Genomic DNA, 23,003 nt, shown 5'->3' on the forward strand with positions numbered 1-23,003 from the left:
GTCAGGACAGTGTGACTTGGAGGGGAACTTGCAGGGGATGGTGTTCCCATGCGCCTGCTGCCCTTGTCCTTCTAGGTGGTAGAGGTCCCGGGTTTGGGAGGTGCTGCCGAAGAAGCCTTGGCGAGTTGCTGCAGTGCATCTTGTAGATGGTACACATTGCAGCCACGGTGCGCTGGTGGTGGAGGGAGTGAATGTTTAAGGTGGTGGATGGGGTGCCAATCAAGCAGGCTGCTTTGTCCTGGATGGTGTCAATCTTCTTGAGTGTTGTTGGAGTTGCACTCATCCAGGCAAGTGGAGAGTATTCCATCACACTCCTGACTTGTGCCTTGTAGTTGGTGGAAATGCTTTGGGGAGTCAGGAGGTGAGACACTCGCCGCAGAATACTCAGCCTCTGACCTGCTCTTGTAGCCACAGTATTTATGTGGCTGGTCCAGTTAAGTTTCTGGTCAGTGGTGACCCCCCAGGATGTTGATAGTGGGGGATTCAGCGATGTTAATGCCATTGAATGTCAAAGGGCAGTGATTAGACTCTCGCTGTTGGAGATAGTCATTGCCTGGCACTTGTGTGGTGCAAATGTTACTTGCCACTTATCAGCCCAAGCCTGAATGTCATCCAGGTCTTGCTGCATGAGGGCATGGAATGCTTCATTATCTGAGGAGTTGCGAATGGAACTGTACACTGCAATCATCAGCGAACATCTCCACCTTATGATGGAGGGAAGGTCATTGATGACGCAGCTGAAGATGGTTGGGCCTAGGACACTGCCCTGAGGAATTCCTGCAGCGATGTCCTGGGGCTGAGATGATTGACCTTCAACCACCACAACCATCTTCATTTGTGCTAGGTATGACTCCAGCCAGTGGAGAGTTCTCCCCCTGATTCCCATTGACTTCAATTTTACTAGGGCTCCTTGATGCCACACTCAGTCAAATGCTGCCTTGATGTCAAGGGCAGTCACTCTCACCTCTGGAATTGAGCTCTTTTGCCCATGTTTGGACCAAGGCTGTAATGAGGTCAGGAGCCGAGTGGTCCTGGTGGAACCAAAACTGGGCATCAGTGAGCAGGTTATTGGTGAGTAAGTACCACTTGATAACACTGTAGATTACATCTTCCATCTCTTTGCAGATGACTGAGAGTAGACTGATGGGGCGGTAATTGGCCAGATTGGATTTGTCCTGCTTTTTGTGGACAGGACATAACTGGGCAGTTTTCCATATTGTCGGGTAGATGCCAGTGTTGTAGCTGTACTGGAACAGCTTGGCTAGAGGCCCGGTTAGTTCTGGAGCACAAATCTTCAGCACAACAGCTGGGATGTTGTCAGGGCCCATAGCCTTTGCTGTATCCAGTGTGCTCAGCCGTTTCTTGATATCACGTGCGTAGTGTATGTGCCTTTAAGTCAGAACTACTTTTTACAGCTCCTGTATACTGTAGTACCGGCAGTGACCACACCGGTATATAAGCTGTGCGCATGCCTCTGTACCCCAGTCTAGAGATTACCCTCCTCCAGTAAAGACCTGTTATTTGTTAATGTACAGCATCCGTGTGATTATTTATCCACTGAACCACGGATCTAACAGTGGCGACGAGTGTCGATTCGAATCTACCCGCAACATAAAAAAAAAATAGACGAGTCCAGGAACACGGGTGTCGACCGCGAGCAACCGCCCAGCAGTCAGGCAGAGATCCAACTTCGCTGGGGAGGCTGTGGAGAGCCGGGCTTGGTTCCCCAGCCACAACGAGCAGTAAGAGACCGACGACAGGTCCAGAGCAGACACTTCCCGAGCAGCGGCGGCTGGAGCCGACCGACGGCAGAGAGAGAGCCGAGCAGCGTCGACGAGGTAAGAAAGAGGGTGAAGAGAGCAGGGCGCAGCCGGGGGTTGATCACCGAGCGGCGTTGAGGAAAAATACTGCAAACCGGAGAGAGAGAGGGTAAGAAACAGCCGGGTTCTAGACTGAGCGGCGTCGACAAATATCAAGAGAAGAACGCGCAGAGCACAACCAGGGATCACAGGCTGATCAGGGTCCGCGGGGCGAAGCAAGGGGAGACGCCATTGAGCCGCGGAGAAGCAGGGAGAGCGCGGGAGACGCCATTGAGCCGCGGAGAAGCAGGGAGAGCGCGGGAGGCGCCATTGAGCCGCGAAGAAGAAGGAAGAGCGCGGGAGACGCCATTTTGCGAAGCCGCAGCGGAGAAGACGAAAGCAATGCTGAGTACCTAACGGAACTGCGCAAGCTATCGAAACACTGCCAGTTTGGAGCGGGACTAGCAGACACGTTAAGGGACAAGTTTGTGTGTGGGCTACAAAGTGAAGGAACCCAGAAACGGCTTCTATCGGAAAAGGACCGTACGCTGGACAAAGCTTTCAGTATGGCAGTATCACACGAAGCAGCCGCAAGGGGCGCTGCAGAGATACAATGGAGACCGCAAGAATATGGCACCAACGAAATGACCTATGGAACAGGGAAGTGCTATCGCTGCGGCAGAACAACACATGACCAGAAAGATTGTTGGTTCAAGGACCAAATGTGCAGACAGTGTGGAAAAGCAGGACACATAGCAAGAGTCTGCAGGTCTGGGAAGAAAACCAACAGTAAGAAATCTCCACAGGAGAAGTACAAAAAGGTACACCAGGTGATGGACAGTGATTCAGACGAACAGAAAAGTGACAACAGACTCCGGAAGCAAGGAGCTGGGTTGTCTGAAACTACATAATGTAACTGAAATGGAGGATCACCAGACTATCTGGGTTACCCTCAAGATATACGGAGTCCAAGTGGAAATGGAATTGGACACAGGGTCAGCTCTAACAGTCATAAATCAAAGAGACTACAAGCGGCTATTTTCACACATACCCTTGAAAGCTACAGAGATTGTCTTGAAGACGTATACGGGGCAAAAAGTCTACCCCGAAGGGAAAATAAGGGTGAAAGTGACATATAAAGGTCAGGAAATACCTAAAATGGATATATATGTATTGCCAAATGGAGGACCACCACTGCTAGGACGTGAATGGATCCGAAAGATACAATTAGATTGGCATTCCATACAGGCACTGAAGGTTGAGGCCAAAAAGGATGACGACGTCACACCTGGACGACTGTCAAAAATGCTAACTGACGCAAAAGAAGTGTTCCAGGAGGGACTAGGAACACTAAAAGGAATAACAGCAACAATTAAAATAGAGGAAAATGCAAGCCCAAAGTTTCTGAAGGCCAGACCAGTGCCTTATGCGATCGGACCAGCGGTTGAAGCAGAGCTGGAAGGGTTGGAATGTTCAGGAGTACTGTCCAAAGTGGACTGGAGTGAGTGGGCTACACCCATCGTTCCTGTAATGAAGAGGTCGTTGAGTAATAAGCCTGGGGAACCAAAGAAGGACCGCATCTGTGGGGATTTTAAGGTGACAGTGAACCCAGTCCTTCACACGGTGCAATATCCGCTTCCACGAATTGAGGATATTTTCGCCTCGCTATCTGGTGGTAAACGCTTCACCAAAATTGATCTAGCCCAGGTGTACTTGCAAATGGAGGTAGAAGAAGCTTCGAAACATTACCTTACGATCAACACCCATAAAGGTCTCTGTCAATACAACCGGCTGGTGTTTGGAGTAGCCTCGGCTCCGGCTATCTGGCAAAGGACGATGGATCAGGTCCTGCAAGGGATTCCAGGGACCCAGTGTTATTTGGACAACATCTTGGTCACGGGCGAAAATGACGGAGATCACCTCGCTAACTTGGAGAAGGTGCTCGCCAGATTAAAGGAATATAGACTACGAGCTAATCGCCACAAGTGCGAGTTTTTCCAGAAACAGATCTTGTATTGCGGCCACGTCATCGATGAAGAGGGGTTAGATAAGTCCCCTGACAAGATTGAGGCAGTAGTCAAGGCTCCAGCACCAGAAAATGTGTCACAACTGAGGTCGTTCCTCGGGCTGGTAAACTACTACCACAAGTTCTCACCAAATTTGTCTACGGTATTACACCCGCTGAACACCCTACTGCAAACGGGTACCATGGAAGTGGGATGACGAACGTAGACGAGCTTTCCAGAAGTACAAAGAATTGATCACATCAAAAGAGGTGTTGGCCCATTTCAACCCAGCACTACCAATTCGTTTGGCATGTGATGCATCACCCTACGGCATTGGAGCGGTGCTGTCGCACAAATTCCCAGTCGGGTTGGAGAGGCCAGTAGCCTTTGCGTCTCGGTCACTAACCTCAGCCGAGCGCAACTGCACCCAGATTGACAGGGAGGCCCTCAGCCTAGTATGGGGAGTAAAAAAATTCAACCACTATCTGCATGGGCAGAAGTTCACCTTGCTGACTGACCACCAACCACTTGTCTCCATCTTTAATCCTAAGAAGGGCGTGCCAGTAATGACTGCACAGCGGTTACAAAGATGGTCCCTGTTTCTAGGGGCGAATCAATATGAAATAGAATATAAAGGCACGAAACAGCATGGGAACGCTGATGGGCTATCGCGCCTGCCACTGCCTATGGTGGAGGAAGCACCAGCAGTGGACCCTATCGAGATATTTTATTCGTCGATAATTGAACGATTGCCAGTAACTAACGCGGATATAGAGAAGGAGACCCGCAATGATCCGACGTGGTCACGGGTATATGAATTGACGGTGAGGGGATGGCCAACACATGGCGACTCACTGTTGCCAGCATTCTCATCCAGAAGAGAACAGCTGTCAGTATGCCAGGGGACAGTGATGTGTGGATCCAGCGTGGTGATTCCACCCAAGTTAAGGGAGAGAGTGCTAAATGAGCTACATGAAGGTCATCTGGGAGGAATGAAAATGAAAAGCCTTGCTAGGGCTTATGTGTGGTGGCCGGGAATCGATCAACAAATCGAAGACCTAACTAAGAGCTGCTTAGGATGCCAGAAGGTCCAAAATGCACCACCACATGCCCCTCTACACCCATGGGAGTGGCCCTCCTCTCCATGGCAACGGGTGCACATTGATTTCGCTGGTCCATTCATGGACTCAATGTTCTTAATAGCAGTGGATGCTCATTCAAAGTGGCCTGAGGTGATAAAGATGTCTTCAACCACTACAGAGAAAATGATTGCAGTCCTACGGACCATATTTGCCAGAAACGGTTTGCCAGAGCAGATCTGCTCTGATCGTGGACCACAGTTTGTGTCCGACGAGTTCCAAAAATTCATGAAAAGGAAAGGGGTAAGGCATTACACATACGCCCCGTATCATCCAGCCACCAATGGATTGGCTGAGAGGTTCATACAAACCTTTAAGCCGGCGATAAAGGCCATGTGCGATGAGGAAATTCCACTACAGCATAAGCTGGACAATTTCTTATTAGCCTACCGTAACGCGACACATGCAGTTACCAACCAGACCCCGGCCATGATGTTCTTTAGCCAAAGGTTGAGATCTCATCTGGACTTGCTCAGACCAAATGTGCGAAGAAATGTTGAGGACAAACAATTCCAGCACATCAACGAGAAGCCGACAAGGAGCTTCAATGTAGGGCAACCAGTCTTGGCCCAGGACTATCGAACAGAGAAGTGGCAACCCGGAACGATATGTACAAGGCAGGGGCCATTAATGTACACAGTGGATGTCGGGGAGGACATTGTGAGACGCCACGTCGATCAGATCTTAGCATCACAGGAATGCGTCAACCCCATGTCTCGAGTACCTGCGGATGAACCCGACATACCAGTAGCATCTACTTCAGACCCAGTAGCAGTGGAACCCGATGAACTACCCGATGAAAAGGGGTCAGAATCGCCTCTGCACCAAGAACAAGAACCTCTGGAAAGGCGCTATCCCGAAAGGGTCAGGAAGCCGCCCCAAAGACTGAATCTATAAATGGACTTTTGTTATTGAATGTACATGTAAAAATGTAGTTGTTATTTAGAGTCATAGAGTCATAGAGTTTTACAGCACAGAAAGAGGCCCTTCGGCCCATCGTGTCTGCGCCGCCCAGCCATCCCTGTCCAGTCTAATCCCATTTTCCAGCATTTGGTCCATAGCCTTGTATGCAATGGCATTTCAAGTGCTCATCCAAATGCTTCTTGAATGTTGTGAGGGTTCCTGCCTCCACCACCCTTTCAGGCATTGAGTTCCACATTCCAACCACCCTCTGGGTGAAAAAGTTCCTCCTCAAATCCCCTCTAAATCTCCTGCCCCTTACCCTGAATCTATGCCCCCTTGTTATTGACCCCCCTACTAAGGGGAAAAGTTCCTCTTTATCTACCCTATCTATGCCCCTCATTATTTTGTACACCTCAATCAGGTCCCCCCTCAGCCTTCTCTGCTCCAAGGAAAACAACTCCAGCCTGTCCAGCCTCTCTTCATAGCTGAGGCGCTCCATCCCAGGTAACATCCTGGTGAATCTTCTCTGCACCCTCTCCAAAGCAATCACATCCTTCCTATAGTGAGGTGACCAGAACTGCACACAGTACTCCAGCTGTGGCCTCACCAGCGTTTTGTACAGCTCCATCATAACCTCCCTGCTCTTATATTCTATGCCTCGGCTAATGAAGGCAAGTATCCCATATGCCTTTTTAACCACCTTACCTACCTGCTCCGCTGCCTTCAGGGATCTATGTACATGTACACCAAGGTCCCTCTGACCCTCTGTACTTCCTAGGGTCCTACCACTCATTGTGTATTCCCTTGCCTTATTTGTCCGTCCAAAATGCATCACCTCGCACTTTTCAGGGTTAAATTCCATTTGCCACTTTTCCGCCCATCTGACCAACCCGTTTATATCGTCCTGTAGCCGGAGGCTTTCCTCCTCGCAATTTACCACCCCACCAATTTTCGTGTCATCTGCGAACTTACTGATCATACCTTTTACATTTTCATCCAAATCATTTATGTAGATCACAAACAATAAGGGACCCAGCACCGATCCCTGAGGTACCCCACTGGACACAGGCTTCCAGTCACAAAAGCAACCTTCGACCATCACCCTCTGCCTCCTGCCACTCAGCCAGTTTAGGATCCAACGCGCCAAGGCACCCTGGATCCCATGGGCTCTTACCTTCTTGACCAGTCTCCTATGCGGGACTTTGTCAAAAGCTTTACTGAAGTCCATGTACACCACATCCACAGCATTTCCCTCATCCACCCCACTAGTCACCCCCTCGAAAAATTCGATCAGATTTGTTAGACATGATTTACCCTTGACAAAGCCATGCTGACTATCCCCGATTAATCCTTGCCTCTCCAAGTGGAGATTAATTTTGTCCCTCAGAATTTTTTCCAATAATTTCCCCACCACAGATGTTAGACTCACTGGCCTGTAATTCCCTGGTTTATCCCTGCTACCCTTCTTGAATAATGGTACTACGTTAGCTGTTCTCCAGTCCTCTGGTACATCCCCTGTGGCCAGAGAGGTTCTGAAAATTAGTGTCAGAGCCCCTGCAATCTCCTCCCTTGCCTCCCACAGCAGCCTGGGATACATCTCGTCCGGGCCTGGGGATTTATCCACTTTTTGGCCCGCTAAAACCGCTAGCACCTCCTCCCTCTCGATGCTAATATGTTCAAGTATGTCACAGTCCCCTTGCCCGATTTCTATGTCTGCATCGTCTTTCTCCATAGTGAACACAGATGCAAAAAATTCATTTAAAACCCCGCCTACATCCTCTGGCTCTACACACAGATTGCCACTTTGGTCCCTAATGGGCCCTACCCTTTCCCTGGTTATCCTCTTGCCCTTAATATACTTATAAAACATCTTAGGATTTTTCTTTATTTTGCTCGCCAGTGTTATTTCATGGCCCCTCCTCGCCCTCCTAATTTCTTTTTTAAGTATGCCCCTGCACTTTTTATACTCCTATAGGGCTTCTTCTGTCTTTAGTCTTTTGTAACTGCCAAAAGCCCCCCTCTTATTTCTAATGCATTTCTGTATATCCCTTGTCATCCAAGGTTCCCTTTGCTTGTTGGTCCCACCCTTGACCTTTACAGGAACATGTTGGCGTTGTACTCTCTCTATTTCCCTTCTGAAAGTCTCCCACTGTTTTGATGTGGATTTTCCTATAAGCAGCTGCTCCCAGTCCACTTTGGCCAGATCCTGCCTTATCATATTAAAATCGGCCTTCCCCCAATTTAGAACCCTTATTTCCGGGCCGTCTTTGTCTTTTTCCATGACCACCTTAAATCTCACCGAATTATGGTCACTGTCGCCAAAATGCTCTCCTACTGACACTTCCACCACTTGCCCGGCTACATTCCCCAGAATTAGGTCCAGTACCGCCCCCTCTCTTGTAGGACTTTCTACATGTTGGCTCAAAAAGCTCTCCTGGATGCACTTTAAGAATTCTGCACCCTCTAAGCCTTTCACACTCTGACTGTCCCAATTTATATTGGGGAAGTTGAAATCCCCCACTATTATTACCCAATTATTTTCGCACTTCTCGGAGATTTGCCTACATATCTGTTCCTCTATCTCCCCCTGACTGTTTGGGGGCCTATAGTACACTCCCAGCAAAGTGCTTGCCCCCTTTTTGTTTTTAAGTTCTACCCATATGGCCTCATTAGAGGAACCCGCTAATATATCATCCCTCCTTACAGCAGTAATTGACTCCTTAATTAATATTGCAACACCCCCTCCCCTTTTACACCCCCCTCTGTCTCGCCTGAAGATTCTATACCCCGGAATATTGAGCTGCCAGTCCTGACCCTCCCTCAACCATGTCTCCGTGATAGCAACAATATCGTACTCCCATGTGTTCAACAACAACTTCAGTTCATCCACCTTATTTGCAAGACTCCTTGCATTAAAATAAATGCCTTCCAGCCCTGCCATATTCTCTTTTGCCTTCACATATTTGCTCTGCCTTCCCAGCTGACTTGTTTTTCCCTCTGTATTTGGCCGTAAATCACCCCCTACTATAGCTCCACTCTGTACCCCAACCCCCTGCCAAGTTAGTTTAAACCCTCCCCAGCAGTGCTAGCAAACCTCCCCGCAAGGATATTGGTTCCCCCCTGGTTCAGGTGTAAACCGTCCGACTTGTACAAGTCCCACCTTTCCCAGAAGCAGACCCAGTGATCCAGGAAACTAAAGCCCTCCCCCCTGCACCATCCCTTTAGCCACGCATTCATCTGTTCTATCTTCCTATTCCTATACTTACTAGCACGTGGCACCGGGAGTAATCCAGAGATTACAACCTTTGAGGTCCTGCTCCTTAATCCTTCACCTAGCTCCCTAAATTCTTGCTGCAGGACCTCATCCCTCTTTTTACCTATGTCGTTGGTACCAATGTGGACCACGACCGCTGGCTGTTCTCCCTCCCCCTCCAGAATGCCCTGCAGCCGCTCAGTGACATCCTTGACCCTGGCACCAGGGAGGCAACAAACCATCCTGGATTCACGTCTACGGCCACAGAAACGCCTATCTGTTCCCCTTACTATAGAATCCCCTACCACTATTGCTCTCCCACTCTTTTTCCCCCCTTCCTGGGCAGCAGGAGCACCCCCAGTGCCAGGAAGTTGGCCGCTGCTGCCTTCCCCTGGTGAGTCATCCCCCTCAACAGTATCCAAAGCGGTATACTTGTTTGAAAGGGGGATGTCCGCAGGGGTTCCCTGCACTACCTGCCTGCCTTTGTTGCTCCGCCTGATGGTCACCCCCTGTGCTGCCCTACCCTGAGGCGTGCACAACTCGCTAAACGTGTTATCCACGAGCCTTTCAGCATCGCGCATGCTCCAAAATTCATCCACCCGCAGCTCGAGCGCCGCAATGCGGTCTACAAGTAGCTGCAGCTGGATGCATTTCCTGCACACATGGTCATCAGGGACACTGGCAGCATCCCTGACTTCCCACATAGAGCAGGAGGAGCAGAGCACGGGTCTGAACTCTCCTGCCATGACTTACCCCTTTAATTTCTTTAAAAAATTTATTCAATACCCCAGTTACAGGTATGCTCTAGGGCGCTTTATTTACCAACTATCCCCACTACACCACAGAAATTTAACACCACAGAATTCAAGCTTGTATTGAAAAAAGAGAAATACTCACCAACCAATCACCTACCTGCTCCCTGGTGACGTCACACACTGATTACTTTTTACCTCTCTCCCCGCTGCTGAGTTGGTATGCCTCGCCTCTCTCCGGTTTTTATACCGGTCTCACCACGCTGCTCCCGACTGGTCTCGGGCCTCGCTGGTCGCCAGGTTTTCTCCCGAGCTCCTCCTCGCTGCTCCCGCTGGTCCCGACTGGTCTCGGGCCTCGCCTCTCTCCGGTTTTTATACCGGTCTCACCACACTGCTCCCGACTGGTCTCGGGCCTCGCTGGTCGCCGGGTTTTCTCCCGAGCTCCTCCTCGCTGCTCCCGCTGGTCCCGACTGGTCTCGGGCCTCGCCTCTCTCCGGTTTTTATACCGGTCTCACCACACTGCTCCCGACTGGTCTCGGGCCTCGCTGGTCGCCGGGTTTTCTCCCGAGCTCCTCCTCGCTGCTCCCGCTGGTCCCGACTGGTCTCGGGCCTCGCCTCTCTCCGGTTTTTATACCGGTCTCACCACACTGCTCCCGACTGGTCTCGGGCCTCGCTGGTCGCCGGGTCTTCTCCCGAGCTCCTCCTCGCTGCTCCCGCTGGTCCCGACTGGTCTCGGGCTTCGCCTCTCTCCGGGTTTTTATACCGGTCTCACCACACTGCTCCCGACTGGTCTCGGGCCTCGCTGGTCGCCGGGTTTTCTCCCGAGCTCCTCCTCGCTGCTCCCGCTGGTCCCGACTGGTCTCGGGCCTCGCCTCTCTCCGGTTTTTATACCGGTCTCACCACACTGCTCCCGACTGGTCTCGGGCCTCGCTGGTCGCCGGGTTTTCTCCCGAGCTCCTCCTCGCTGCTCCCGCTGGTCCCGACTGGTCTCGGGCCTCGCCTCTCTCCGGTTTTTATACCGGTCTCACCACACTGCTCCCGACTGGTCTCTGGCCTCGCTGGTCGCCGGGTTTTCTCCCGAGCTCCTCCTCGCTGCTCCCGCTGGTCCCGACTGGTCTCGGGCCTCGCCTCTCTCCGGTTTTTATACCGGTCTCACCACACTGCTCCCGACTGGTCTCGGGCCTCGCTGGTCGCCGGGTTTTCTCCCGAGCTCCTCCTCGCTGCTCCCGCTGGTCCCGACTGGAGCATTTGAATAAATGTAAGAAGTCACACAACACCAGGTTATAGTCCAACAGCTTTATTTGAAATCACAAGCTTTCGGAGCGCTGCTCCTTCTTCAGGTGAAGTGGAGAAATGCATAAAGACACAGCTTATATAGTCAGAGAATCATGTCAGATGTTTACAGGTAACCTTTCCAACTGCCATTTATCACACCTCGGCAGGGAGATAATCACAGCAGTCAAAGGTGTGAATGGTGTCCAAACAGGTCAGTCAGGGAAACATTACATCAAAGAACAATGAGGTGGGGTCACAAGGGGTCAAATATTGCAGATGCTGGGGTCTGTATGAAAAACAAAAAAACAGACAAAAAACATTTTTTTTGGCTGGAAATCACAGCAGGTCCGGCCGCATCTGTGTAGAGAGAACAAGCCAATGTCGCTCGAGTCTGGATGACCCTGCATCAGGTGGGGTTACATGTAGCGTGACATGAACCCAAGATCTCGGTTGAGGCCGTCCTCATGGGTGCGGAACTTGGCTATCAGTTTCTGCTCGACGATTTTGCGTTGTCGTGTGTCTCGAAGGCCACCTTGGAGAATGCTTACCCGAAGATTGGAGGCTGAATGTCCTTGACTGCTGAAGTGTTCCCCGACTGGGAGGGAACACTCCTGCCTGGTGATTGTTGCGCGGTGTCCGTTCATCCGTTGTCGCAGTGTCTGCATGGTCTCGCCGATGTACCATGCTCCGGGGCATCCTTTCCTGCAACGTATGAGGTAGACAACGTTGGCCGAGTCACATGAGTATGTACCATGTACATGTAAAAACGGACACCGCGCAACAATCACCAGGCAGGAGTGTTCTGTCCCAGTCAGGGAACACTTCAGCAGTCAAGGACATTCAGCCTCCGATCTTCGGGTAAGCATTCTCCAAGGTGGCCTTCGAGACACACGACAACGCAAAATCGTCGAGCAGAAACTGATAGCCAAGTTCCGCACCCATGAGGACGGCCTCAACCGAGATCTTGGGTTCATGTCACGCTACATGTAACCCCACCTGATGCAGGGTCATCCAGACTCGAGTCGACATTGGCTTGTTCTCTCTACACAGATGCGGCCGGACCTGCTGTGATTTCCAGCCAAAAAAAATGTTTTTTTGTCTTTTTTTGTTTTTCATACAGACCCCAGCATCTGCAATATTTGACCCCTTGTGACCCCACCTCATTGTTCTTTGATGTAATGTTTCCCTGACTGACCTGTTTGGACACCATTCACACCTTTGACTGCTGTGATTATCTCTCTGCCGAGGTGTGATAAATGGCAGTTGGAAAGGTTACCTGTAAACATCTGACATGATTCTCTGACTATATAAGCTGTGTCTTTATGCATTTTTCCACTTCACCTGAAGAAGGAGCAGCGCTCCGAAAGCTTGTGATTTCAAATAAAGCTGTTTGACTATAACCTGGTGTTGTGTGACTTCTTACATTTGTCCACCCCAGTCCAACTCCGGCATCTCCACACCATGGTTATTTGAATATTAAGGGGGTATTATTCACCTAAAAAGGGAGGAATTGTAGTGTATGTGCCTTTAAGTCAGATCTACTTTTTACAGCTCCTGTATACTGTAGTACTGGCAGTGACCACACCGGTATATAAGCTGTGTGCATGCCTCTGTACCCCAGTCTAGAGATTACCCTCCTCCAGTAAAGACCTGTTATTTGTTAATGTACAGCATCCATGTGATTATTTATCCACTGAACCACAGATCTAACAACATGGAGTGAATCGAATTATTCAGTGATGGTGGGGACCTCAGGAGGAGGCCGATATGGATCATCCACTCGGCACTTCTGGCTGAAGATGGTTGCAAACGCTTCAGCCTTGTCTTTTGCACTTGCGTGCTTAACTCCGCCATCATTGAGGATGCGGATGTTCCTGGAGCCTCCTCCTCCTGTTAGTTGTTAATTGTCCACCACCATTGACGACTGGATGTGGCAGGATTGCAGAGCTTTGATCTGATCTGTTGATTGTGGGATTGCTTAGCTCTGTTTATAGCATGCTTCTTCCACTGTTTTGTTTAACACGCACGTAGTCCTGTGTTGCAGCTTCCCCAGGTTGGCACCTCATTTTTAGGTACACCTAGTGCTATTCCTGGCAAGCTCTTCTGCATTCCTCATTGAACCAGGGCTGGTCCCCTGGCTTGATGGTAATGGTAGAGTGAGGGATATGCTGGGCCATGAGTTTACAGATTATGGTGGAATACAATTCTGCTGTTGCTGATGGCCCACAGCGCCTCATGGATGCCCAGTTTTGAGCTGCTAGATTTGTTCTGAATCTAGCCCATTTAGCACAGTGGTAGTTCCACACAACACAATGGAGGATGTCCTCAGTGTGAAGACGAGATTTCATCTCCACAAAGACTGTGCGGTGGTCACTGCTTCAGTGCTGTCATGGACAGATACATCTGTGACGGGTAGATTGGTGAGGACGAGGTCAAGTAGGTTTTTCCCTCAGGTTGGTTCACTCACCACCTGCCGCAGTCCTAGTCTGGCAGCTATATCCTTCCGGAGTTGGCCAGCTCGGTCAGTAGCGGTGCTACCGAGGCGCTCCTGGTGATGGACATTGAAGTCCCCCACCCAGAATACATTCTGTGCCCTTGCTACCCTCAGTGCTTCTTCCAAGTAGTGTTCAACATGGAGGAGTACATGTTGCCACCCTCATCAGCTGAGGGAGGGCGGTAGGTGGTAATCAGCAGGAGGTTTCCTTGCCCGTGCTTGACCTGAAGCCATGAGACTTCATGGGGTCCGGAGTCAATGTTGAGGACTCCCAGGGCCACTCTCTCCCGACTGTATACCACTGTTCCGCCACCTCTGGTGGGTCTGTCCTGCCGGTGGGACAGGACATATCCAGGGATGGTGATGGAGGATTCTGGGACATTGGCCGAAAGGTATGATTCTGTGAGTATGACTATGACCAAAAATGGTGCTTTTGTCAAACTAGATAAAGAGCTTGCATATGATGGAGCTGAATCCTTGAGAGATGAGGTTAGAGGAGGCACATGAAAGAATGCTACTGAAATAAGTAGACTTGACACCTGATTGTAGAGGGCTAGAACTGTGAGGTGCATGCAGTGGAAGTGAGGAAACCAGGATTGGCTTGAGTATGGATGGGGAAATTCTAAGAAGTCTTTAGATGGAGGAGCAAAGGCTGATAACGTGAGGAAGAGGATTGTAAGTGCAGCAGAGAAGCTGTTGGAATGGATTACTAAGCATCACATGAGGAAACGTTCACAAGTAAGAATGACTGCAAAGGGTCTGGTGAGAATGCCCACCATTGTTGACACTAGCTGACCCTACAGTTTTAACAGTATTGTACGAGGGTTGAAATACAATGATCCATGACTGTACCTAATTTACTGCATGCTGGGGAAGCAGTTATTTTTGTTGTTTGCGTAATATACTGAAAACTCAATTAAGTCACTTTGAAGTCTCTTTTCTAAAGAAAACAAGGTGAACTTCTCTAACTTTTCCTGATACCTGAAATCATTGCTTCATTGCTCATCTCTGTTACCCCTCAAGGGCAATAATATCCTTCCTAGAATTAGATGATCTGTTTCAATTTGTACTCTCCAATGAAATATCATCTGTCTTTTTATTGCAGACTAGCTGGAGTGCCCGGCGGTGCCGAGGGTTTTTTGAGGGCATGTTGTTATGAAAAAAGTAGAAATAATTTTTATACATATAAATTAGTTTGTCTGTCTGTCTGTCTGTGTGGGAAGGAGGGAAAGAGAGAGAGGGAAAGAGAGAGGGGGAAGAGAGACGGAGAGAGAGAGGGAAGGAGAGAGAGAGGAAAGGAGAGAGAGAGAGGGAAGGAGAGAGTGAGGGAAGGAGATAGAGAAGAGATAACAACAGAAAATGCTGGAAAAACTCAGCAGGTCAGGCAACATCCGTGGACAGAAATTTGAGTTGACGTTTCGGGTCGAACCCTTCTTCAAAACTGGAAAGAAAAGATAGATCGGAGGCAGGGCTGCGATCGGACAAAAGAATAAAAGAAACAAAAGTAAAAAAGAGACAATAAAAGGTGTTAGAAGCTAGACGAGATGGTAATAGGCTGAGATTGGGTGTAAAGTGTACTGGCAGGGCAAGGGATAGCTGCCAGGTGTGAGAGCGAAACAAAAGGAAAGGGGGGGGGAAAGGAGTGGAAAAATTACAAGAAAAAATGAAATAGGGGCCGAGGTTATGATCTGAAATTGTTGAACTTGATATTGAGTCCGGAAGGCTGCAGAGTGCCTAATCGGAAGATGAGGTGCTGTTCCTCGAGTTTACGTTGAGCTTCCGTGGAACAATACAAGAGGCCAAGGACGGTGAGGTCCGAGTGGGAATGGAGCGTTGAATTAAAATGACAGGTGACCGGAAGCTCGGGGTCACCCTTACGGACTGAACGGAGGTGTTCCACAAAGCGGTCACCCAATCTGCGTTTGGTCTCCCCAATGTAAAGGAGACCGCATCGTGAGCAGCGAATACAGTATACTACATTGCGAGAAGTACAAGTAAATCGCTGTTTCACCTGGAAGGGGTGTTGGGGCCCTGGACAGTGGGAAGGTATAGGGGCAGGTGTTACATCTCCTCCGCTTGCAGGACACCCCGGGGAAGGGGCTGGACTCAGAGCCCGGCGGGTGAAGAAGGGCGGCTGCCATTTTGTGAGGCCGGCGGGAAGTTTGAATTGCGGCGGCCAAAGGAAGGAAGGAAGGAAGAAGGCGAGCTCTCCCTCCCTCTCCTACCCCTTCACTCTTTCCCTCCCTCACCCTCTCTCTCTCCCTCCCCCTCTCTCTCCCTGCTGCTCTCTCCCCTCTCTCTCTTCCCCCCTCTCTCTCCCTGCCCCTCTCTCTCCCCTCTCTCTCCCCTCTCTCTCTCTCTCTCTCCCCCTCCCTCTCCGCTCTCTCTCCCTCCCTCCCCTCTCTCTCCCTCGCCCCCTCTCCTCTCCCTCCCTCCCTCTCTCCCTCTCTCTCTCCCTCCCCCGTCTCTCCCTCCTTTCCTCTCTCTCCCTCCCTCCCCTCTCCCTCCCTAGCTCCTCGGGCCCGGCCCGACTCACCTGAGCTGAGCTCCCGCTCGACCCGAGCCCCCGTGCATGGCCTAGCGCCTCAGGCCCGGCCCAATGGACCCCTGCCGCTCCGGTGAAGCGGAGCCCCCGCGCGCGGCATAGCGCCTGAGGCCCGGCCCGACTCACCCGAGCTCAGCTCCCACTGTGGCCTGCCGCCGCTCACCCGAGCTCAGCTCCCGCTGCGGCCCGCCGCCGCTGCTCCCCCGTTCGCTGTCTCTCGGGCCGCGTGGTTGTCTGTTTTCCCACGCAGCCGGCCAGAGAAAAGAAAAACAAAAGAGATGAAGAGTCTAATTTAAAGCAGCCTCTCCCCTGGTAAAAGGTGAGAGCCGGAGGGAGATTTTGCGGGTGAAGAAGGGCCGCCGCCATTTGTGAGGCACTAACGGCAGGCTGCAGGATTAGGCCCCGCCCAGACACGCCATGAAACGCCCCCCGTGACGCAGCACGCTCCCCCAATAGGATTGGTCAACCTTCATGTCACTCAACGCTAATGAGTGGATTGCCCCGTAGGATTGGTCAATCGTTAATGAGCGGATTTTGTCCGTTTTTTGAAACTTTTTTGTATAGTGTCCGAACAATTTTTGTCTGACCAAAAAGTAAAAATGCCTATGACACTCCCCTAATCATCAGCTTTCTTTTGTATATAACATATGTGTAGGTACGCTCTATAACTTTTGAGTTAAGCCCGGACATACAGACAGACAGACAGAGAGACAGACAGACAGACACCAGGATCCTTTTTTATATATATATATATATATATATATATAGATAGATTGAAGATAAGCAGTGGGTTCATAGTTTCATAAATGTATTCACTATAATCCTGTGATCTCTTTTCTGATTAACACGCTGTACGACTGTTTCATTTTTTACATACTCTTTCTTTTGGTTCCTTCTCTTACACTAATTATTGTCTATGTAGGTATCCCTACAAAAATTAGCATACTACCTGAATCTCACTGTTGTAATTTCTGACAAACTGTGTCAGCTACCTAATGGGAAAAAATGCCGTTATTATAGAAAATGTTTTTTGCACGGCACTACAACAGATATAACATGCCAGTGAGTAATAAGAACATAAGAACATAAGAAGTAGGAGCAGGAGTAGGCCATACGGCCCCTCGGGCCTGCTCCGCCATTCAATAGGATCATGGCTGATCCGAATCTAGACTCACGTCCACTTCCCTGCCCTCTCCCCGTAACCCCTAATTCCCTTATCTGCAAGGAAACTGTCTATCTCCATTTTAAATTTATTTAATGTTGCAGCTTCCACAGCTCTCTGGGGTAGCAAATTCCATAGATTTACTACCCTCTGAGTGAAGAAGTTTCTCCTCATCTCAGTTTTGAAAGGGCAGCCCCTTATTCTTAGATTATGCCCCCTAGTTCTAGTCTCACCCATCAGTGGAAACATCCTCCCCGCATCCACCCGATCAAGCCCCCTCACAATCTTATATGTTTCGATAAGATCGCCTCTCATTCTTCTGAACTCCAATGAGTAGAGTCCCAACCTACTCAACCTTTCCTCATACGTCAACCCCCTCATCTCCGGAATCAACCGAGTAAACCTTCGCTGAACCGCCTCGAGAGCAAGTATATCTTTTCTTAAATATGGAAACCAAAACTGCACGCAGTATTCCAGGTGTGGCCTCACCAATACCCTGTATAACTGCAGCAAGACTTCCCTGTTTTTATACTCCATCCCCCTTGCAATAAAAGCTAAGATTCCATTGGCCTTCCTGATCACCTGCTGCACCTGCATACTAACTTTTTGTGTTTCATGCACCAGGACCCCCAGATCCCTTTGTACTGTAGCACTTTGCAGTTTCTCTCCATTTAGATAATAACTTGCTCTTTGATTTTTTCTGCCAAAGTGCATAACCTCACACATTCCAACATTATATTGCATCTGCCAAATCTCTGCCCACTCACTTAGCCTGTCCATGTCCTTTTGCAGGTTTTTTATGTCATCCTCACTCATTGCTTTCCCTCCCATCTTTGTATCGTCGGCAAACTTGGATATGTTGCACTCGGTCCCTTCCTCCAAATCGTTAATATAGATTGTAAAGAGTTGGGGTCCCAGCACTGACCCCTGCGGAACACCACTAGTTACTGATTGCCAGCCCGAGAATGAACCATTTATCCCAACTCTTTGTTTTCTGTTAGATAGCCAATCTTCCACCCATGCCACTATATTACCCCCAATACTGTGATTTCTTATCTTGATCAGTAATCTTTTGTGTGGAACTTTGTCAAATGCCTTTTGGAAGTCCAAAGACACTACATCCACTGGTTCCCCTTTATCCACCCTGTATGTTACATCCTCAAAGAATTCGAGCAAATTTGTCAAACATGACTTCCCCTTCATAAAACCATGCTGACTCTGTCCTATTAAATTATGTTTATCCAAATGCTCTGTTGCAGTTTCCTTAATAATGGACTTAGTGATTTTAATCGTCTTTAGCTCCTCCCCCCCCCATTGCCCCCTGTTTATCCAGTGTTGGGATATTTTTAGTGTCCTCTACTGTAAAGACTGATACAAAATATTTGTTCAGCGTCTTTGCCATCTCCATGTTCCCCACCACTAGTTTTCCGGCCCCATCCTCTAAGGGACCAACGTTCACTTTAGCCACCCTTTTTCTTTTTATATAGCTGTCGAAACTCTTGCTATCTGTTTTTATATTATTTGCGAGTTTACTTTCATAATCTATCTTCCCTTTCTTAATTAATCTTTTAGTTATTGTTTGCTGGCTTTTAAATGCTTCCCAATCTTCTATCCTCCCACTAGATTTGGCTACTTTATATGCCCTTGTTTTCAGTCGGACACTATCCTTTATTACTTTACTAAGCCACGGATGGCTGTCTTTTCTTTTACTCCTCTTTTTCCTCAGTGGAATATATTTATCTTGAAAGATGTGAAATATCTCCTTGAATGTAGACCACTGCTCTTGTACCGACTTACACTTTAATCTGTTTTCCCAGTCCACTTTAGTCAATTCTACTCTCATACCTTCATAGTCTCCTTTATTTAAGCTCAGTATGCTGGTTTGAGATCCAACTCTCTCACCCTCAAACTGATTTTGGAATTCAACCATATTATGGTCACTCATTCCAAGGGGATCCTTTACTAGGACATTTTTTATTAATCCTGTCTCATTACACAGGACCAGATCTAAGATTGCCTGTCCCCTGGTTGGTTCAGTTACATACTGCTCAAGGAACCCGTCCCTAATACACTCTATGAACTCTTCCTCAAGGCTGCCATGCCCAATTTGATTAGTCCAGTCAATATGAAAGTTAAAATCCCCCATGATTATAGCTGTTCCCTTATTACAAGCCCCAACTATTTCCTGATTTATACTCCCTCCAACAGAGTTGCAACTGTTAGGAGGCCTATAGACTACGCCCACTAGTGACTTTTTCCCCTTCTTATTCCTTATCTCCACCCAAACTATTTCACTATCCTGATCCTTTGACCCAATATCATTTCTGACTATTGCAGTGATTCCATCCTTGATTAACATAGCAACCCCACCTCCCTTTCCTTCCTGTCTGTCCTTCCTAATTGTCAAATACCCTTGTATGTTTAGTTCCCAGTCATGATTATCTTGCAGCCATGTTTCCGTAATGACCACCAGATCATACCCATGTGTAGTTATTTGTACCGTCAACTCGTCATTTTTGTTATGAATGCTGTGTGCATTCAGATAAAGCACTTTCAAATATGTTTTCTGACAATTTATTCCTGCTTTTACCCCTTTTACTACTTTACCTTTATCATTATACATTCTGTCCCTTCCTGACACACTCTGGTTTTTAATTCCCCCACTGCTACCTTGCTCTATTGCCTTCTCCGCTGTCATTTTTATTTTTCGCTCTCTTAAAACCTCCCCCCCACTAATTAGTTTAAAGCCCTCTCTACAGCCCTAGTTATTCAATTCGCCAGGACTCTAGTCCCAACACTGGCCAAGTGAAGTCCGTCCCAACGGAACAGCTCTCTCCTGTCCCAGTACTGATGCCAGTGTCCCAGGAAGCAAAACCCATTTCTCCCACACCAGGCTTTGAGCCACGCATTTAACTCTCTAATTTTATTTACCCTAGCCAAATTTGCACGTGGCTCAGGTAGTAATCCAGAGATTATTACCGTTGTGGTTCTGCTTTTTAATTTGGCCCCTAGCTGCTCAAACTCCCTCAGCAGAACCTCCTTCCTTGTCCTATCTATGTCGTTGGTACCAACATGGACCATGACAACTGGATCCTCCCCCTCCCACTCCAAGTTTCTCTCCAGCCCAGAGGAGATGTCCTTAACCCTGGCACCGGGCAGGCAACACAGCCTTCGGGACTCTCGCTCTCGTCTGCAAAGAACTCTACCTACCCCCCTAACGATACTATCCCCTACCACTACAACATTTCTTTTATCTCCCCCCACTTGAATGGCCCCCCGTTCCACGGTGCTGTGGCCGGGTTGCTCATCCTCCCCGCAGTCCCCGTTCCCATCCTCACAGGGAGTAAGAGCCTCAAACCTGTTGGACAAGAGCAAGGGCTGCGGCTCCTCCAACACTACCTCCTGGATCCCCGTACCTGCCTCACTTCTAGTCACACCATCCTGACCCTGGCCACGGACTACATCTGAATTAATTAATCTAATTGATGTGACTACCTCCTGATACACAGAGTCCAGGTAACCCTCCCCCTCCCTGATGTGTCTCAGTGTTTGAAGCTCGGACTCCAGCTCTTCAACACGAAGCCGGAATTCCTCGAGCAGCCAACACTTACTGCAAATGTGATCACTGTGAGCATCAATGGTGTTCACCAGCTCCCACATATTGCAGCAGCAACACATCACCTGATCTCCCATTCTATGTAATTAATTAAATTTATTAATATTATTCTTAAGTACCCTCTGCCCCGATTCTAGATGATGAATATCGCACCTTAGAAACTATAAACCACAGAGTTTAAGCTTCAAAAGAGAGAAGTACTCACCAACCAATCACTTACCCACTTTCTGGTGACGTCACACTTGGATTACTTTTTACCTCTCTCCTTCCCTCTGAGGTCCGAGACTGGAGACTGGTAGGCCTTACCTGAGTCTCTGAAGCTTTTTCAAGCTTCCCGCTCGCGCCTTTCGCCGACACCCGCGGTCTGAGGCCTTACCTGGGTCTCTGAAGCTTTTTCAAGCTTCCCGCTCGCGCCTCCCGCCGACACCTGCAGTCTGAGGCCTTACCTGGGTCTCTGAAGCTTTTTCAAGCTTCCTGCTCACGCCTCCCGCCGACACCCGCGGTCTGAGGCCTTACCTGGGTCTCTGAAGCTTTTTCAAGCTTCCCGCTCGCGCCTCCTGCCGACACCCGCGGTCTGAGGCCTTACCTGGGTCTCTGAAGCTTTTTCAAGCTTCCCGCTCGCGTCTCCCGCCGACTCCCGCGGTCTGAGGCCTTACCTGGGTCTCTGAAGCTTTTTCAAGCTTCCCGCTCGCGCCTCCTGCCGACACCCGCGGTAAGAAGTACAAAGTATATGGAACTCTGATTACAAACTGACAGACATCTGATGACCTCTGGGATTCTGAGGATATCAAGTCACTGTTTTAAAAAAAAGTGTTCTGTATTTATCACATTGAACCTCATCATGTGAACTTCCCAAGAATGATTACTAAGGTATTCTCATAACCAACAGTGGTATCACAATTTGGTAATTTATAATAATGGGGTAAATGTATTCATGTTCATTTTGTCCATGATATTTGTCAGAATTCAGTGTATTTTTGTATTAAAATTTGAGGTGAAACCTACAGAAATGTCCATTGTTAAAAAAGATATGTAATAGAATCATGCTGGAATCATGTTTTTTCTCTGTTTCATTGTTGAAAGTGTTAATGAGGGTAACATTCTCCTTTTAAAGTCATTTTTTCCATTTGGCTTTGCATTTTAGGTTGAAGCACTTAATTTCTCAATTTAACTTAAAAGCCTCAGTCAGACCACTGATCATAATGCATGAGAATGTTATTGGAATTTAGAAGCCCCTACTTTTTCAATCAAATATTGATGCATGTATCACATTTGAGGCCATTTCTGCATATAATTCTATTTTTGCATATTCTGCAGTGCAACCTTACTGAGAGACATCTACATGCTTTGAAGAGGGTGGTGAAACATTATCAGTTTGGTTTTGTATCCTTTTTGCTGTTGACAATTCACTTATTTATGTTTCTGTGCATTAAGCATAACTCAAAATATTGTGTTACATAGCAACAAGAGTAGGACATTCAGCCCCTCGATCCTGTTCCACCATTCAATCAGATCACAAGTGATCTGTAGCTCAACTCTATTTATCAGTCTTTGATCTACCCTTACCTAAAAAAAATCTATCGCTCTCAGTCTTGAAAATTTCCAAATGACCCAGCATCCACAGGCTTTTAGGGGAGAGAGTTCTAGATTTCCACTACCTTTTGAGTGGAAAAAGTGCTTCCTGATTCATTCCTAAATGGCCTCGTTCTAATTTGAAGATTATATCCCCTTGACCTGGATTCACTCACCAGAGGAAATAGTTTCTCTGTATCTACCCTATCGGATCTCTTTATCATTTTAAACATGTCAATTAGATCGCCCCTCAACCGTCTAACCTCAAGGGAATACTAGCCAAGTTTATGCAACTTGTCTTCATTTTAACCTTTTACGCCCCAGTATCATTCTGGTGAAACTGCGCTGTACCTCCAAGTCCATTATATCCTTCCTGAGGTATGGTGCACTAAACTGAACGCAGTACTCCAGATGGGGTCTGATCAAGGCTCTGTACAACTGAAGCATCACTTCCTCCCATTTATATTCCATCCCCCGTGAGAAAAAG

At 48.5% G+C, this 23,003-nt stretch overlaps 1 protein-coding gene across 6 annotated transcripts in view; it reads left to right on the plus strand.

Annotated features, from left to right (window-relative positions):
* Nucleotides 1-23,003, plus strand: part of cfap69 (cilia and flagella associated protein 69) — a 224,067-nt gene that overhangs the window by 36,763 nt on the left and 164,301 nt on the right. For 3 of the 6 annotated variants that reach the window (XM_085987885.1, XM_085987888.1, XM_085987886.1), the window contains exon 3: nucleotides 22,262-22,327. The exons of the other annotated variants lie outside the window; for them this stretch is intronic. In XM_085987885.1, coding sequence (XP_085844011.1) covers nucleotides 22,262-22,327 — 66 coding nt within the window. The remainder of the gene's footprint in view (nucleotides 1-22,261; nucleotides 22,328-23,003) is intronic. 6 annotated transcript variants of the gene reach the window in all.

The sequence above is a fragment of the Somniosus microcephalus genome, chromosome 5, assembly GCF_052327205.1.
Source record: "Somniosus microcephalus isolate GS21.2 chromosome 5, FLI_Smic_1.0, whole genome shotgun sequence".
Classification (NCBI taxonomy): Eukaryota; Metazoa; Chordata; class Chondrichthyes; order Squaliformes; family Somniosidae; genus Somniosus; species Somniosus microcephalus.